Genomic DNA, 18,529 nt, shown 5'->3' with positions numbered 1-18,529 from the left:
CGCGGCCTCGGGATGCCTGACCACAGAGCTCTGTCCTGGGAACCGGACCATGGCCACGTGTGCTCTGCCCGGGGCCAGCCACTGCTTCCCTGCAGGCCTCTCAAGTGGGGGCTGCCTCCACTCAGCCCCCTGCACCCAGGGGTGGGGTATGTGTCCCCGAGTCTCCTCTTCCCCCTCCAGACACTCTCCCTCCGTCCCCCATAAAAGCACTCAACTTGGAGCCTCATGCACAGCGCCCACCAGGAGGTCTGTCCAGGCTCCTCCAAGCATCCAAACCGCCAGCACCCCTCTGGGATCCTGACGGGAACCCAGCTCGCTGGCGGGGTGTCTGGAACATTCTCCTCCAGAGGCGCCTGGTAAGCCCTGTGAGACCCCAGCGCGCGCTCACCTGCGTGGAGGCCAGGCCATGCTGCTGGGGAGTCTCACCCCCAGGGTCTGTGTCAGGGCCGAGCTCCAGGGTCTCAAAGGCCAGGCCCCAGGGGCCCCAGTGCTATGGTAGTTAGTTCACTTGTGGTTTCTCTCCGTCCAGATCCTCCACCAGTTGTGTCTTTTTTTTTTTTTTTTATTTCAGAGAGGAAGGGAGGGAGAGAGAAAGATAGAAACATCACAGTGGTTCTCAACCTTCTGGCCCTTTAACTACAGTTCCTCGTGTTGTGACCCAACCATAAAATTATTTTCGTGGCTACTTCATAACTGTCATGTTGCTACTGTTGTGAATCATCATGTAAATATCTGATATGCAGGATGGCCTTAGGTGACCCCTGTGAAAGGGTCGTTCGACCGTCAAAGGGGTCGCGACCCACAGGTTGAGAACCGCTGATCAATGATGAGAGAGAGTCATTGACCGGCTGCCTCCTGCACGCCCCACACTGGGGATCGAGCCTGCAACCCAGGCCTGTGCCCTGACCAGGAATTAAACCGTGGCGTCCTGGTTCATAGGTCGACGCTCAGCCACTGAGCCACGCCGGCTGGGCCAGTCAGGTCTATTTTTATCATAAGCCATGTTGTCTAATAACATGGACAACTTTTATCAGGTTACCATGGAAACAGGGCTAGAAAGTGAACCGAAGGTCAAATGCTCCAGCAGCTGTGTTAACCCTTTGCCCACACATATCCAGAAACTGCCGCTCTCCTTGAACTTGCCGGGTCCTCCTCTGTCCGTCTCCCCGAGGCTGAGTCCTGCCCTCACGCTTGGTCCCTTCAGTGGCCATGATGGTCCTTCTGAAGACCTTGGCCTCCAGTTCCCTGACCTGCCCTCCTCCAATGAGTGTGTCCTCCGCCCTGGCTCAGCCTCCCTCCGCGGCCGTACCTGTCCCTCCACCATCAGTGTCAAACACTCAGCTCTGTCTTCTCAGCTCATCCCTCAGTAATTCCCCAATTCCAACCGTCTTTGGCCCTCCTGGGACTGCGACCCTTGAACCTGCCACCTCTGCACAGCCCCCCACCTCCCCCCGCACCCTCCGCCTTCTCACCTGCTCACTCACCCACCCTGCCTTGCACTCTCCCCTCTCCCTCTTCTCCTTCTGTCCCCTCCTCCCCTGGCTCTTAGCTGGTGGAGGGAGTAGCTTCTGGTTGCACTGAGGAAGGGGAAGCAAACAGGAGAGAATTTCCACAGTTACCCGCCCACCCGCATCTGTCCCTTCTCTCCTGTTAGCCGTGGACCGACTGAGTTTCAGGCGACCCCCACCCCGGGAATCCATCGACCTCCTCCAGGGCATGGCTCCAGCGTACGCTCCCTCTCCTGCTGCATCAGTTCTTACCTCCCTCGGACCATGTGTAGTGTGTGCAGGCTGGGTGCCGCCCCATCTTAGAGAAGCCTTCTGGCCTCACTGTCCTCTCCACGGCCTCCCCCTCTCTCTCCTCTACACACACACACACACACACACACACACACAGAGATATGCGTGCACATGGGCACACGCAGAGTTCCTCAAAGAACTGTCTCACCCAGGCCGGTGTGGCTCAGTCGGTTGGAGCATCATCCCGTGCACCAAAAGGTTGCAGGTTCAATTCCCGATCAGGGCACTTACCAGACTCAGCCTATCGATATTTCTCTCTCACATCGATGTCTCTCTCTCTCCCCCTTCCTCTCTCTCTAAATTGAATTATATATATATCTCCTAGGGTGAGGATTTAAAAAAAAAAGATTTGTCTCTGCTCACTGTCTCCATTTCTCTCTGCTCTTTATTACGGCTTTGCCCGTCAGCTGTTCTGAAAGTGCCCGCGGACATTAGCAGCTCTGACCCCCCGCACCCCCTGCCTCTTGCCTCATCCCTCTCGGGCTTCCAGGGCACTGCACACTCCTGGTGCCTGGTGCTCCTTGCATCTTTCTGGCCGTGTCCCTTCAGTCTCCCTGGCCTTTAAACACCGTCCCGCAGCCTCACCCCCAGGTGACCTCCCAGCCTCACCTCCAGGTGACCTCCCAGCCTCACCCCCAGGTGACCTCCCAGCCTCACCTCCAGGTGACCTCCCAGCCTCACCTCCAGGTGACCTCCCAGCCTCACCCCCAGGTGACCTCCCAGCCTCACCTCCAGGTGACCTCCCAGCCTCACCCCCAGGTGACCTCCCAGCCTCACCACGTTAAATACCTGTTTGCTGGGGACCCTGGGTGTGAGGTCAGCCAGACTTCCCTGCTGGGCTTGATGGGCTCTGGCCTCGCCTTCTCTCCAGCCTGAGCTCCTGCTGCTCCACAGACCTGTCCTGCCAGCCTCCTGCACAGGTGGCAGCCACTCCCCTGTCCCACCAGCCTCCCTCACAAGTGCAGCCACTCCCGTCCCACCAGCCTCCGCACAGGTGGCAGCCACTCCCCTGTCCCACCAGCCTCCCGCACAGGTGGCAGCCACTCCCCTGTCCCACCAGCCTCCCGCACAGGTGCAGCCACTCCCCTGTCTGCAGTCAGGAGACATCGGCAGCGTCCTTGCACCGTATGCTCTCGCCTCCCGCATCCAATCTGTTCTCAGATCTTGTCCTCGCTTTTCAAAATGTGGAGATAGTTAATGATGTTAAGGAATGTGCTTAAGTCCCTTTAGATGTGATAATGCTATTGTGGTTATGTTTTTCTTTTAAAAAAACCTTATCTTTTGGAGATTCTTACTGAAATATTTAGAGATGAAATGATAAGGAGTCTGGGGTTTACTCAGAATCACCTGAGACAGGGATTCTCACTAAGAGGACTCATTCAAACACAGGCTCTGAGTCTCCAGCCCAGAGTTCTGATTCAGCCATGCTGGCGGGGTGGGGGGAGTGGGGAGGCGCCTGGTAACTGGTATTTCTAATGCTGGTGATGCTTCCTGTCTGAGGGCCACATCTGAGGCCCTGATCTCAGGGTGAGACTGGGGTGGAGGGGCAATGAATGAATGAAACTAGCTGGTGTTGGAGCTGGTGGGTCCATGGTATGTGGGCGCACAGGGTTTATTACACTTACTCTGCTTTTCTTAGGAAGTTTCCATAAAAGTGTGTGCGTGTGTTTCCAGAAGTTGACCGTTTCTCAGCACCGCCGCTGCTTTCACCGTGGTCCCGCCAGCATCTCTTGCCTGAGCCATTGCCCAGCCTCCCAACTGGTCTTGCTTCTCCCCATACCCCTCTGCGTTCTGTTCCCAACACAGCAGCCCGGAAGGGCTCCCTCTCAGCCTGAAACCCAAGCCTTTTTATGACCCAGAGGCTCTTTATAGCGTGTCCCCCACTCCGATTTCCAGCAGACACACTGACCTTTCTGGTCCCTGAATTGCCAGGAATGCCTCTGCCTCAGGACCTTTGCACATGCTCCTCTGGGCCTACAATGCTCCCTGCTCCTTGCTCAGCCTTCTCTCTCATTTCCTTCGGGGCTGCATTCAAAAGTCGCCATTGCGGCGAGGCCTTCTCAAAACATGCGATGTAAAACACCTCTCTCTCTCTCTCTCTCTCTCTCTCTCTCTCTCTCTCTCTCTCATACACACACACACACACACACCCCACTTCATACCCCCCTTCCTTGCTCACTGTTTCTCCTTAGCTCATGCCACCATCTATACTGTGCTTACCGACCATGGCTGTCCGCCCTGGCAGGAAGCTTGCGGGGTGCCTGGCACCGACGAGGCCTTCGTGGATGTGTCTCAGCAGTGCCCCTGCTCTAGGGTCCCACCCACGGCTTGGCCTCCACTGCCACTCACCATCCATGACACGCGTCCCTCCTTTGCCCGTGCCCAGTGCCTGCCTGGGCTGGCTCTGATGTCCAGGGACGGTGGCCTGTCATGCTCACTGCCAGGTCCCTGTGCCAGGGCAGTGCCAGCCCCAGTAGAGGATGGATGGCAGCATCCCAGGAGCACGAGATGGGTGAGGAAGAGGATGGGAGAGTAGACGAGAGGACTTCCCTCAGCAGGCTGGATTTCGTGGCCAATGGCAGGGGAGGGAAAAACCCGCAGGAAATGCAGGAAAGCGTGGACGGCGGGAACGCTCTGTTTTGGAGGCATTAGCAGGACAGAAGTTGCAAACGGGCAGGCAAGTACCGCCTGCAGAGGGGTGTGTTCTGCCCACACGGTGCTTAAAATAAATGGGGTTGGTTGGCAGCAGCAAAAAATCAGCCCTGTCCTACTTCTCTGGAAAAACGCCAGACCTGCGGGCACTGGGCTGGCATGGCTCCTGGGGACCACTGGCAGCACTGACCGCTGCCCCTCAGAGCAGGCGGGCGTGTCCTCCGGTCCTCAGGGCCCCTTCCAGCAGCTTCGTCCACCTGGGACCTGCCCGCTGCTTGCAGGCATTGGGTCGAGAGCTCTCTTTTGCGGAGCAGAATGGATTCTTCCTTTCTCCAAGCCTCGTGAGGACGCGTAGCTGTTTGGGGCAAGCAGGGGGGTGGTGATTTCGGAGCAGGCTGCCTGGGAGGCCGGGCCTGGGCAGTGTGGGGCTGCCAGGGTGGGCCAGAGGAGCCGTGGAGAGGAAAGGAAAGCTCATCGGGGAGACTGTTTGCAGGGGGTCTGGGCCGTAAACGGGCTGGCTCACCGAGTGCAGAGACCACCGAGTGTCATGGCTTCAGGCGTGTCCCCAGCATCATGTATTGAAGCCCGGCTCTCACACCCAGAATATGGGTCAGCGGGGATGTCGTTAGTTGAGATGAGGTCGTGCTGGGGGCGGGTGAGCCCCAAGCCCAATAAGACCGGTGTCCTTAGAAGAAGAGAGACATAGAGACCCACAGACAGCAGGTGGCCATGTGACGATGGAGGGGGTGATGCAGCTCAAGCAGGGGTGACGGCCACCCCGAGCTGGGAGGCGGCAGGGAGGGGTCCTCCTGGAGCCCACAGAGGGGGCTGGCCCCGCCACCCTCGCGGTCAGCTGTGCCCCCGGAACTGTGCCCCGCTGGTCTGTCGTGAGCCAGGGTTTGTTTCCAGCCAGTCCGATTGCGGAGGAAAAACGCGTCTTCTCACAAGATGACCGCGACGGCCGGGCACACGTGCTGAGAGTGGTCTCGGGGCAAGGCCGGCAGGAGGGCGCTCATGTCAGGGAGTCCGTCGCTTACGGGACTCGATGGGCCAGGTGGCAGGGCTCGAAGACGACGAGAGCTCTTTTTATTCGTGTTCCTTTGCCCATGGGCGGGCGATGTGATGTGTGCTCTGTGGTGTGTGACCAGTGGGCCCAGCGGTGTCCCCCTCCCCGTGTCCACAGCCTCTCCCATGGTCCGTGCCGCGTCCAAAGTTGGATTTGACACTTGCTTTGCCCAGCGGTGTCCTCCTGTCTGTCTGGTGCCCAGAGAGCCCCTTGTCTGCGGTTTAACAAGCCGAGGACCGGGCCTGCGGAGGCTCAGGTCCTGCAGGAGCCTTGGTAAGGCTCCCGGAGCTGGAACAGATGATTGCATCAGGGTTGTTCTCGGGCATTTGTCCACTTGTCCACTGACAGGCGGTGGCTGTGGAGTCACTGGAAAGGGCGGGGCTACTGCCCCGAGGTCCCTCCTTCTGCCAGCTTTGCTCTCCGCCTGCTCTGGGCACAACTGCCGAATGGGGGGTCCTGCTCATGCAGCTCACCTTGGGGTTCACGCTACTGGGCCTGGGGTGTCTGGGTACCCAGCTTTCTGTGCAGCCCCCCTGTGGGTTAACACTTCCTGGGGGGCGGGGGTGGGCACTGCAGAACGAAGCCCCCAGGGGACACACTTAGGAAGGCAGGTCCTCTGGCAGGTGACGATGACTCGCTCTGTGTCTGAGCACATGGGCCCCGGTGCAGTGACAGGGTCAGGCCCAGGCTCCCCCTCAAACCCAGCACCTCCGGCCCACGGGGGATGCCCCTCATCCTCTCCAGCCCTCCCCCCGCCTCACACCCCCCCCCCCCCCGGAAGCTGTGGGCGCCCGCAGAGAGCAAGCTTTTCGCGGGGATGTCTACATCCCTGCTGCCTGGTGATTCGCTGATCCTGAAACCTCAAACCTCCACCCGCGCTACTGGGGCTGAGCTATTGTCTCTGCGTTTTCTTTTTCGAGTGGGTGGGAGCGGCGGAAGGCTGCGGGGAGCGAACTCCCGCGGGAGACCCGCTGATGTTGTCTGTGCTGTGCTTGTCCCCCAGCGCCCGCCGAGAAGGAGGTCATCAGAGGCCAGTACGGGAAGCTCACCGACGCCTACGGCTGCCTGGGGGAGCTCAGGTTAAAATCCGGTGAGTACCCTCCGGGAGCCGCAGCTGTCAGCCTGCCCGCCTCTCGCCTCTCTTGTTAGTTTGGAAAGCATTTTAACTGTGTGATCTTTTGAATGTTTGTTTTGCCGAGCCTGCTCCTCCATGCTGGGAAGGTCAAGGTGAGTGCAGCCGGTTCTCACCTGTCTGTGTTGCTTCTGGCCTTGGGTGCAAAGAAAGGTCCCCTTTGTTGTTTGCTCATCAGGACCTGAGCGTCAGTGTGTGTGTGTCGGGGGGGGCGGGGGGTGGTGGTGCGGGGGTGCGGGGGGGGGCGGGAGGGGTGGAGGGGGATGAGGGTCTGCCCAGGGGTTGTTTGTCACTTACAAGGGACCTGTACTCTGCCTTCCAGAAGGTGGATGCCACAGGTCCCAAGCCCCCTGGACAGGCTGGTCTGGTCATTGGTGGCGAGGAAAGCCAACCACCAGGGCCTGAGCGTCAGACACTGGCAGGGGCAGGGGGGGCGGGGCGGGGGGGGCGGGGAGCTACAGGAAAGGAAAGTGCATCACAGAATGGGCCACTTGTCTGGCTTGAAAAGGCAGAGAACTTACAAGACAAGTGGGCGTCCTTGCTTAGTATGACCTCGAGGGGCCCAGCGGTCAGCCAGGCGGCCTTGGGGGTTGTGTGTCCCCCCCCGCCCATCCCTGCCGGGGCCACTGAGTCACCTCTGCATTCCTGGACCTCGTGGGAACCTGGAGCCACCATGTCCTTCCCCGTCTCAGCCGGCTAATGTGTGTTGGCCCACCCAGTGCCATCAGTGAGTTATGGGGCCGAGGCCAGAGCTGGGTCAAAATGGGAAGGGCTGAGTTGACCGAGTTCAGGCGCGATGGCTCTCCCCAGCCCAGCACATGCATGTCCCACCCCCCTCGGCCGCCGGGTGTGTGGACGGAGGACGGTGAAAGCCCCCAGAAGGGCACTGGTGTTAGCCTTCCTTTCCCGGGTCTTCCCTGGGCCGGTCTTGCCTGAACTACGATGATGACATGGACAATCTCTGAGCGGTGCTGAGGAGAAGCACCAGGCGACCCACCCACATGACCAAGTGCTTTCATTAAACGTCCGCTCCGAGCCAAGGACTATACATCCATGACGTCACTGAATCCTGCAGAGGAGCAGTGCGATCTGCATCTTCACCCCCGTTTTACAGCGAAGGAAACGCCCCAAGAAGCTCTGCTGGGACGCCAGCCCGACCTGGCTGCCTCCAGAACTCGCTTTTCCCATGAAAATGTGCCGCCTGCCAGGGTTTCCTACGGGCCTCCCCAGCCTCAGTCATGACGCCGTGTGGAGGCAGGGGGCCTTGCATGGTGCCTACCCAGGGCCCGGCACTGCTGATGTGCTGTCACTGACTCACGCAGCTCTCCCGGCAGCCTGAGGGAGGCGCCGTTGCCATCCTGCTTCACAGACAGACAAGCTGGGGTGTGTGTGTGTTGGGGGGGGTGGTGGCAGAGGGGGACTTACCTGCTGTGCGTCATCTAGTCTGTGACACTTTTTTCTACACCGTCACCTCCAGGCACTCAGGAGGTGTTCCGTGGTTGACATCTTACAGTGATAACTGGAAAGGTTTCTCTTGTGCTTCATTAAGGGATCCCTAATCAAATGATCTGCAGGGGCCTGGGCTCCGTGCAGGGCCGGAACGGCCCAAGGCCAGGCAGTTCTTCAGCTGCAGCTGGACTCTGGGCTGTGTGCCTTCTGGCCCCAGGGGCTGGTCTCCACCACCAGGCTGCTCTGTCCCAACTGGGCGGGGAGTGAGCTTCTGGGCGGAGAGCAGCCCCACCCTCCCCCCACCCCAGGGGAAAGCTGTGGTCTGAGGTCGGCCACAGGCCAGGAAGGGTGATGGCCCCAGGAGAACATTGTCGGGTGAGTAGGGTGTCTGCAGGGCTCCCGGCCAGGGGCCAGGGTGCGCTTGGCAGCAGCCCCAAACTAGATCTGTTTTCTCCGTTTGTTGTTTCTCACCTGTTGAGGGTGTTGGGAAGCAAGGCGCCCCCCTTGACTTTTTAGGCTGAGGGTCTCCACAGAGAAGGAGGCTTCCCCTCAGTCTCTCCGCTTGGGGCAGTTGTTCAATTTTAATTTTACTGAAGGGAGAACAGCCTTTATGTTAGAAATGAAGAAACATGCACGGACATTGCATCAAAGCTTTATCTCAGGTTCCTGGGTGTCACAGAGAGCTGAGTGCCCCTTTCTCCCTGAAAAGCCAGCAGGAAGGGGGTGGAGCCCCTACCGTTCCGGGCGTCGGGCTTCCCAGGGACTGCGTGTGGGGAGCCAGGAGGTGAGAGTAGCAGCGAAGGCACTTTGCCAGTGAGAACAGGGACTTACCTTGCTTTTAGCCTGAGCGCTCGAGGCCTCCGCGTGTCATGGCCTCCGCGTGTCATGGCCTCCACGGTTGAGTGAACTGAGGTCTCTAATGAGTGAGGCTCCTGGACTGTGCCGGGCACAGCCCCTGAAGCAACAGACAGCCCTACACTTCCCAGCGGCCCTCGGGTCCCGTCCGAGCGTCACAGCATGGCCCATGTGCATGCCACCTCCCCAGGGCTGGTTTCCCACCTGTGAACCAGGAGGCCTTCTCTCTACTGACAGTGTTCCTAGATTTCCGTGAGAAGGAGCATGGTGCCGAGTGGGCGGGGCTGGCAGGGGGTCCCCAGGAGAGCCGGTGTGGGGGAAGGGCGCAGGCTGGTGGACAGGCACGGCTTGCCGAGCGCTGGCTTCTGTGGGCTCTCACTGCCGAGGGAAGAGTGGAGAGGGAGTGGGACAGTCTCTTGTGCTCAGGGCATGCAGCGCTCTCTGGCGAGTCTGAAATGGAGTGGCCTTCCTGGTCTCAGAGTCCTTTACTTTAACATCAGTATCCCGTGGTGAGCTGGTAAATATTGGATACCCAGCTCTGGGAATGTCCGTGGTGTGACTACCCCCACCTGCTGGTTGCCGGCTGCCAGGCGGAGGGGGCCACGGGCACAGCGGGCTGTCCCGAGCTGGGTGAGTGGCCGCGTGGCCTGCACCGCTCCCGGTTCTAGAAAGGGAAGGTGAGGGCGCACTGAGCCGGTGCCATGTGGCTACAAAGGCGACAGAATTCTGAGCTCGTGCATGTGGGGCGGGGAGGGCCTTGGGGGTCCTCTGGCCAAAGCGTCTTCCTTCCCCTGGGGCAGCCCAGAGTTCCTAAGGCCTTCGCTTCCCACTAAGTTTGAGAGTGTCCTGGACGAGCAGGACAATAGATCGGGCGGCCCACAGGCCTGAGGTGGGCAGGGACCCCGCTGGGGAGAGATCTCGGAACTGAGCACACAGAGCAATGCCAGCCCAGGAGGCGGGGCCTGGAGAACACGCCCAGCCTTGTCCCGAATGAATGGCCTTGTGTCTGCCGTGACTCATGGTGAGCCCAGTGCCAGCCCTCCCCTGCCAGGTGACAGGTGGCCGCAGCTCGGTGGACGTGGGCCCTGTCACGGCAGCCTCGGGGCGCGGGGCAGCTCGGGCGTGGAGGTGGGCTTCGAGGAAAGTGTTCCTAAGTTGATACTGAGGTTTTGGAGTTGTTTTTATTGTTACAAAATATGCAGGAGATAAAATTGTTAAGTGTACAGTTCAGTGGCATTAAGAACATTCACAGTGTTGGGCAACCATCCGTCTTCAGAACTTTTTCATCTTCCCAAACTGAAACGCGGCCATTAACTCCTAGATTTGGGGATGCACCATCCGTTCTCCTCCCTGGCCGTCCAGGCTGCAGGCGGAGTTGTCTGCACTGTAAGCTTCTTGTCCTCCGCAGGGCTGTACCTGTGTGTGCATGCGTGTGTGCATGTGTGCGGGTGCATACGTACATGTGTGTCTGCATGCACATGTGGGCATGTGGCTGTGCCTGCATGCGTGTGCATGCCTATGAGCATGTGGTTGTGTGCATCTGCACACACATGCACATGTGCATGTGTGTTTGCCTGTGTGCATGTTTGTGCATGTATGTGAGAGAGTGCGTGCGTGTTTGTATCTGGTGGGCCTTTGGCCTGGCACCCACGGCTTGCCCTCCTCGCCACCTCACCCGACTCTGGCCAGCAACCTCTGACCTGGCCTGGTGCTGCTGGGGCCACAGCCCTGCCACCAGGAGGTGTGAGCTGGAGGGACGCGGAGGCCATCTTGTGCCTCCCCTCTGAAGTCTGGAAAGGGGGTGTGCAGAGCTCCGAGCCCGTCTTCTGAGGCCAAGGCCAGTCAGGGCTTGTCTGTCCCCGCCTACGAGGTCCTTACTGTTCAGCCTGCACTAAGGGCCTCTGCGCCCCTCCCCAGGCCCTGTTTCTTGGCTGAGAGAAAGCTGACCTGCCTCACCCACAGCAAAGCCTAGAGCCTGTGCTCCAGGTGAGCATCGAAGGGATCCCCACACGCCTGGGAGGCAGCCTCCCCCCACCCCACCCCGGCCTCACTTTGACCCCCTACAGAAACCTTCTTGGTGGGGACACCACCTGGCAGGGGTCAGGGAACAGTCTGCACCAGGCTCAGACCAGGGCCCTTCCCTTCAAACCCTCTGTGCCTCCCTCCCTTTCTGTACAATGGGGCAGAAGTGCCCCCTCCCCAGGCTGCTGGAGGAAGTGCGTGGACCGGTGCCAGGCAGCACTGCCCCGAAAATCAGCTGGCAGCAAAGCGCCCGCTCCAGGGCTCCCTCCGAGACCCCCTCACCCGCCCCCTCTCCTGAGCCGCGTGTCCCAGGACTCGTCCCGGATGCTCAGCGGTGGCGGCGCTGTCCTTCGTCCTCATTTGTCTGAGGAGCCGTTTCCCGCCTGCCTGCAGCACGCCCGTCCCAGGCCGCCTGGGCTCTAGCAGGCACCCGGCCCCCCACGCAGAGGGGCGAGGACTGGGATGGAGAGATGCAGACTTCCCAGGCCTCTCCCTGAGCCCACGCCCACAGCCTACCCGTGGGCTCGCAGCCTCGGGTCAGGGCTGGCCTCGGGGTCAGGGGCCTGGGAACCTTTCACGGGGCAGGAGCCTTGAGCTGCTCTCAGGTCGGGAGAGCTCATCGACCGCTTCCTGTGCCGTGCTGGGACACAGCACCGGCCACAGTGCTGCCCGAAGGAGCCCAGGGTCCCGGGGGCACCGGTGGGAGGGGGTCACTCTGCTGTGACAAGGCTAACAGGGAAGCTGTTGGCACAGAGAAGGGCAACTGACCGGGACTTGGGACGGCTCCTTGGAGGAGGTGCTGCTGAGATGAGCCCAAAGGGGGAAGAGGTGTTCCCTGGTAAAGGTGGGGGCAGGGCAGGCAGGCTTGTGCTGTCCTGGAGGGTGGAGGCGGGAGGCGAGTGGGGTAGGTAGGGGTCGTGGAAGGTCTTGTTGGGCTGACAGTTGGGGGGAGGCATCGGGGCAGAGGCAGCGTCTTGGGCGAAGGCCCAGCGGTGGGAGGGCACATGGCACATCTGAGGAGCTGCAGAGCCCGGCCGGATAGCTGCTGGGCCCTGGGCGTCCCTGCAGGGGGACGAGGGTGGAGGAGCTCCCATTTCAGGGGGGAAGTGGGAGCCGTGGAGGAGTCAGGTGGGGGAGGGAGGTCTGCCAGCAGGTGGGGTGGGGAGGCCACTCCAGTGACAGAGCTGGAGGACCGAGCAGGCGGTGGCTGAGGATTCACGGGAGGGTGGGTTTGAGAGGCGTTGGGGGTGGGGGGGGCAGATAGGGGGAGAGGGGCGGGGCTGGGAAGGCTCCAGGCCGGCACCCCTCAGCTCTGGTGGGCAGCGGAATCGCCTGGTGCTCATTGGAGCACCGTTCTGGCCAGGCCCACGGGTCTGCGTGGGCCGAGAGTTTGCAAATATTTCTAACAGGCTCCCTCCCAGGTGATGCCGCTGCTGGTCAGGGGCCACGCTCAGCACCAGGCCCTGGACGGCAGGCCCACGTGGCAGGGCGATTCCTAGACGCTGAGCTGAGGAATTGGAGGCGCCGGGGGGTGTGGGAGTCGTGAGCAGGAAGGCACGTGGCTGCGGTGAAAGCTGGGCCGCCTGGGCCCCCGGGACTGCGCGCTGCCACCGCGGTCCTGAGCTCTCCCGTCCGATTTCCCCTCCAGGTGACGCGTCCCTGAGCTTCCTGGTTTTGGTGACGGGCTGCACGTCTGTGGGCAGAATTCCGGAGGCTGAAATCTACAAGATCACCGCCACCGACTTTTACCCTCTGCAGGAAGAGGCCCGGGAGGAGGAGCGGCTCACGGCCCTCAGGAAGATCCTCAGCTCCGGCGTCTTCTACTTCGCGTGGCCCAGCGACGGCTCGCGCTTCGACCTCACCGTCCGGGCGCAGAAGCAGGGTGATGACAGCGACGAGTGGGGGAACTCCTTCTTTTGGTGAGGCCCGGGCCCCCATCTCCTGCCCAGGTCACGGGGCGGCGGGCCCTGGTGGGCACCTACCTCCCAGGGTCCTGGGTGACCTCTGAGAGTGGAATCGATGCCCACTCAGGGGCCCGAGCCTGCATTTCTAGAAGGTGGTGACGGTGGCACCAGTGCTGCTGGTTCAGGGACCAGCTCTGAGTACAGGTCCCGGGGGACGGGGAGGCGGGGTGTCTCTGTGACTCACGGGGCCACGTTGCAGGGACCGGCTGGTGCGTGTGGCCCTGAGGCGGCTGAGCTTACGGACCGAGGGTCTTTGTGCCAAGGCCGCGGAGCCATTTCAACCCGGGGCTGTCGGGGGAGCAGAGGCAGAAGTCTCTGAGGCTGTAACCTTCCTGGGGAACGGTGTAGGGCCAGAGGATGTCAGGGGACTCTGGATGCCCCCCTGACCGCCCCCACCCCCCATAGCTTCCCTCCTCAGGCTCCTCCTGCCCGCGCTGTGGCCGGAGGTTCGAGCACACAAACGGAGACACAGCAGAGAGTCGCCACACGGAGGCCCAGTGGGGCTTGGGGGGGGAGACCCATGGACACCAGACTTTATCTTGAGTTGAGAGGAAGCGGCGACTGGGGAGGGTGCCAGGCTGCTGGGCCGGACACCAGGGTGTGGTGTGTGGGCTCAGGGTGACCCATGGGACTGACCACGACCGAGTCGGCTCTGGCTGAGTGGTCACGGGCTTGATGTCCTCACCCGCCGTTTGGGGTGCCAGGTCTGGCCCGTGTCTGGAGTCAGACGGGGTCAGTGCTGAACGTGGCTGGTGAGTAGGGAGAGTGTGCGGTGGGTGAAGTCCTTTTTCCGGGCTGGTTATCGGCCCCGCCCAGAATGGCTTCCCGGTACAAGCCAGGCCCGGGAGGAAACACAAAGCTCTTTTCCTTTCTCGGGCCTTCTCCAGGGGTGTGAGGGCTCCTCCCACAGCATCAGGGAGGGGCTACAGGCCGGCTTTGTTCAGGGCTGTCCATTGGCAAGTCTCCTTCTGACCCCTGGGGCTCACGGTGGCCACAGCTTGAGGCTTTGCCTTGATGCCGTGTGTGGGTTGCATGCACTGGTTCCTCAGGCTGGTTTATGGTCTGAACTTTAGGGAGGGGTGCAGGGGAGGGAGACGGGTGTTTGTAAAGCAGACGGGCACTGTGGTTCTGAGAGCTAGGGAGGGGGTGAGGGTGTCCCATGTGGCTGCTCCCCGGGGGGCTCCTGGCTCCCAGATGGAAGTGGCCGAGTCATGGGCAGGAAGGCTGGCCTCAGTGGGGGCGCTGCTGCCTGGAGCAGCCACCTGAGACGCCAGGGCTCACAGCACGCTTCTCCAGGACTGAGAGAAAGCTGCCGTCTTTGAGGAAGGCCAAGGGCAGGGCTAGTGCTGCCTTTTTTGAACAAGCAGAGCCTTGTGATCTAGATTCGCTTCATTACCCGGCGAGAGGGGACAGGAGGGTGTGGTGCGCACAGGAAAGGTAGGGCCTTCGTCAGCGGAGGCCAGGGCTGGCTGCCTGGGAGAATGACACCTGCTCCCAGCTCCACGCTGCCGCTTCCTGGCCCCCTGACCTTGGGCGAGTGGGCGCTTCACTCCGCTGTGCCTTAGTTTATTTATCTGTGAAATGGGGTGAGTGATAATACCTGCCACAAGGCGTCATTTCGAGGGTGCAGTGAGTTAATCCATGCCAAGCACTTAGAATGTGCTCAGTGCGCTTGGCGCGTTGGCTGTTGTCCCATCGTTACGCCAGGGCCCTCCAGAAGCCAGAACGGCCCACCAGGTACGGAAGCGCTGGGACTTCCCTAAGTTTTATTTCCATCTTATCCTCTTTTACTTATTTGCGATTGCTTTGTAATTCACCTCATGGGATATGGATATGATTTAAATAAGCATGCATGCGTTTAGTAGGATTTATTTAATCACTTGTCATTATCTAATCACAAAACACGTGATTACATTTTTTACTGATGGGCTTGCCCGTTAAAACGTGGAGGCCACAGGTGTAAGGAGGCTCCTCTGACATCCGCTGAAAGGCGCGTGATGGCTCCCAAGCCAGGCTTGGCTGCCCCTGGCCGTGGCCACCGGCAGTGGCTTTGGGAAAGGACTCCTTGCCCTCCTGCTGCGCATGTGTCCCTCGGCAGCCCCAGACGCCCGGGCCGGGTGCCCCGAGTGCGGAGCTCGTGGGAGGGGGAGCTCAGCGCTCATGGGCGGGGGGGTGGGGAGGGGTAGGGGGGCGCCCTGCTTGCTCTGGGGCCGTTTCCCGCCGGAGGCGAGGTGACCTGAGTGGCTGTGGCTCTTCTGCAGGAACCAGCTGCTGCACCTGCCCCTGCGGCAGCACCAGGTGAGCTGCCGGGACTGGCTGCTGAAGGTCATCTGCGGGGTGGTGGCCATCCGCACGGTGTATGCCTCGCACAAGCAGGCCAAGGCCTGCCTCATCTCCCGCATCAGCTGCGAGCGCGCCGGCGCCCGCTTCCTCACCCGCGGCGTGAACGACGACGGCCACGTGTCCAACTTCGTGGAGACGGAGCAGGTCAGTGCCCAGGCCGCCCGCCTGCGGCTGAGGGGCTGGGGCTCAGGCACAGGCGTCTCCGTGGGGGGGTATTTGAGGCGGTGTCTGACTCTAACGCGGCGGTTCTCAACCTGTGGGTCGCGATCCCTTTGGGGGTCGAAGGACCGTTTCACGGGGGTCGCCTAAGACCATCGGAAAACACATATATAATTACATATTGTGTTTGTGATTCATCACTATGCTTTAATTATGTTCAATTTGTAACCATGAAAATACATCCTGCATATCAGATATTTACAATTCATAACAGCAGCAAAATTGCAGTTATGAAATAGCAACGAAAATAATTTTATGGCTGCGGGTCACCACAACATGAGGAACTGTATTAAAGGGCTGCGGCATCAGGAAGGTTGAGAACCACTGCTCTAAGGGGAAGGGAGCTGGTTATGGGCTCTGCCTGCAGACGTGGCATCTCTGATTCACGTCTCACGCTGGGAAAACGCTGCGAACCGGGGTCCTTTCAGCTAGACTAGAGCAAGCACGCCAGGTAACGAGGCATGCGGCCCCGGCCGCGAGTTTGACACGCCTGAGCGAGAGGAAGCAGGGTTTCCCCAGGATGGTGGAGGGCGGCAGCTAAACAGAGAGCAGCTGACGACCGATGGACCAGTGGAAGTTAGAAATCTTAGGGCCAAAGTCAGCACATCGATCGTGGAAGGGTGAGGGCGGAAACGACCCTGAGGCCCTGTTCACTCTCAATCAACCGAAGCTTCGCCCCAGAGGCCTCTCAGCACCGGGGGCGGGGGCAGGATACGGGGGTGGAGTCTGCATGTTCGGCTGCCGTGGCTCTCGGCGCCCGAGGGCTAGAACCTTCTGCTGAATTTCTCATGGTTCAGTTTCCGAAATCCGTCCTCCTTCCCGGGACGCTGCCTCTCAGCGGTTGTGTTCCCCTCTGACGTGCCATGCGGAGGCCAGGCCACCTGTAGACCAGCAGGTGGAATAACTTACAGGAATGGGGACACACAGGTGCAGGGTGCGTGGGTGTCAAGCCGCAAAAACCTGTGCGTACTTAGGGGCAGCGGCTTTGCCGACGGCAGCCGAGAGAGGGGCTTCCCGGGGGACTGCAGCCGTGGCATTCCGCCCAGATCGGAGCGCCTGGCCGTGTGTGCGGCGGCCGCCTGCCCAGGCTTCCAGACGCACAGAGGAGAGGACGTCCGCTTGTGTGAGACGCTGAGTGGGGGGACCCCCAACAGGAGCCTTAAGATGAGCAGCAGGGCCAGCTTCTTGCCTATGACTCCTGCTTGCGATATCTTTGCTCCTGGCGGTAGACACGGCAGGTAAATAAATACCTGGTTGAAAGTGATGGAGAGAAAACGGTGCCCCCAGTGGAGGCCGCTGGCTTTTTCTCTCACTCATGTCTTCAAGATGAGCTTGACTTCCTTTTGTTCTCGTGCCTCCGTCATCACCACTGTCCACCCGTGTCATTAGCCTTGGACTCATCCAGTCCATTCAACACATTTTTATTATTGATCACCTGCCGTGGGCCGGGTGCTGCGGTGGGAAGTGGAGGCCAGAAGTGCAGAGGCTGACCGTGCAAACCAAGTCCCGGGGCCTGGTGACAGAAGCAGATTCCAGAGGCTTCCTCCGCGGCCCTGGAGCCAGGCCCACGCCAGCCGCTGCCTTGGTCTCCGTTCGGGCCGAGGCCCCTCACTGGCTCCTCTTGCGTGGTGTGCCCTGGAGTTTGGGATTTCAACCAGTTTTTAAACACTGGGGTCTCGTCTACTGACTGATGAAGTACGTCATTGGGAAATCAACTGCCCTCCATGTCACTGATTTCCTAAAAGAGGACTTTTGACTAAAAATGGAGAAGGACGAGCGTGGCTCCCCAGCGTGGCTTAAACAACTGGAAATTATTCAGAGGCCGCCTCCCCCTGCGGCCCCAGGGAGGGTCCTTCCTGCCTCTTCCCGCTCCTGGTGGCCCGGCTGTGGCAGCGCCACTCCAGTCTCTGCCGCCACTCCAGTCTCTGCCGCCACTCCAGTCTCTGCCGCGTCTCCGCGTGGTGCCCTCTCCCCTCGCGCCTCCCCTTTTTGTAAAGACACCTGTCGCATTGGAAGGAGGCCCCTCCCCACTCCAGTGTGGCCCCACCTCCACTAATCCCATCTGCAATGACTTTCCAAACAAGGGCACATTCTGAGGTGCTGGGGGTGAAGACTGCAGCACGTCTTTAGCAGGGATGCCATCCAATGTTAGCGGACTCTGCCTTCAGTGCAGCACATGCGGCTTCAGGGAAAATCTCTCCACTGTCTCTGCGTTTCACATTTGCCTGCAGACCAGGGGTGCGGCCTCTGCTCTGGTCAGCTCCCCCGCAGATGCCTGGGGACTTGGGTTTGTCTCCGGGATGCCCAGGTCCTCGCTCCGGCTGGTTGCCCACACGTGCCCACTCAAGGGGAGCGAGGTCTGCCGTGGGCCGTGGCTCTGTGAGCACGTGTCCATGAACATGAAGGGTATTGCTCCGTAGCTCGGATCGCATCCCCGGCACTGAGCAGTGTCCTCATGGAGAAATGCCGGCCGAGCAGTTCCCACGGCCGCTCTGGTTTGCTCTCCCTCAGGGTGGCCAGCTCTGCCTGCAGTCGTTAAACCACCTGCACCTTGACTCCTTTGTTGTTCGTAGAGTAATGGTGGTCAGTATCTGGACACAGATGGCAAGTCCTTAACCCAGTGCCTTTTCCCTTTGGCGATCAGGGGATAGAATGCCCACCCCAGCGTGGCACCCCGGCTGGTGTGATTCCTGTAGTCCAGGGAGCCCGCGGCCTGACGCTCAGGTCCTCCTGCAGAATGACTAATGCATGTTGATCTGAGCGAGATCTAGCCCATGGAAAGCGACCCGGTAAGGGAGCAGGCTGGTGAGAAGTGGAAAGGCCGGCGGCATCGCCCGGGCCGCCCTGCCAGGCCAGGGTAGAGTTACTCAGATAAAGGGCAGAGCATCTGAGAACCACCACGGCCTCCCCCTCGTGAGGCGCGGGCCTGTCCTTTCTGTCCTTTAAAACTTTCTCGCAGGCAGCTGGGGAGTTGGTTCGCGCTGGAGTAACTGGGGGGCAGGGGAGATGCCGTCTTTCACGAGTAAGT

At 60.5% G+C, this 18,529-nt stretch overlaps 1 protein-coding gene across 4 annotated transcripts in view; it reads left to right on the top strand.

Moving 5' to 3' along the window:
* The window catches only part of SYNJ2 (synaptojanin 2), a 72,258-nt gene that overhangs the window by 13,956 nt on the left and 39,773 nt on the right, over positions 1-18,529 (top strand). For all 4 annotated transcript variants that reach the window (XM_059699950.1, XM_059699949.1, XM_059699948.1 and 1 more), the window contains exons 2-4: positions 6,521-6,607; positions 12,624-12,894; positions 15,201-15,426. In XM_059699950.1, coding sequence (XP_059555933.1) covers positions 6,521-6,607; positions 12,624-12,894; positions 15,201-15,426 — 584 coding nt within the window. The remainder of the gene's footprint in view (positions 1-6,520; positions 6,608-12,623; positions 12,895-15,200; positions 15,427-18,529) is intronic.

This window comes from Myotis daubentonii, chromosome 6 (genome assembly GCF_963259705.1).
Source record: "Myotis daubentonii chromosome 6, mMyoDau2.1, whole genome shotgun sequence".
Classification (NCBI taxonomy): domain Eukaryota; kingdom Metazoa; phylum Chordata; class Mammalia; order Chiroptera; family Vespertilionidae; genus Myotis; species Myotis daubentonii.
This window is presented reverse-complemented; position numbering and strand designations above follow the sequence as displayed.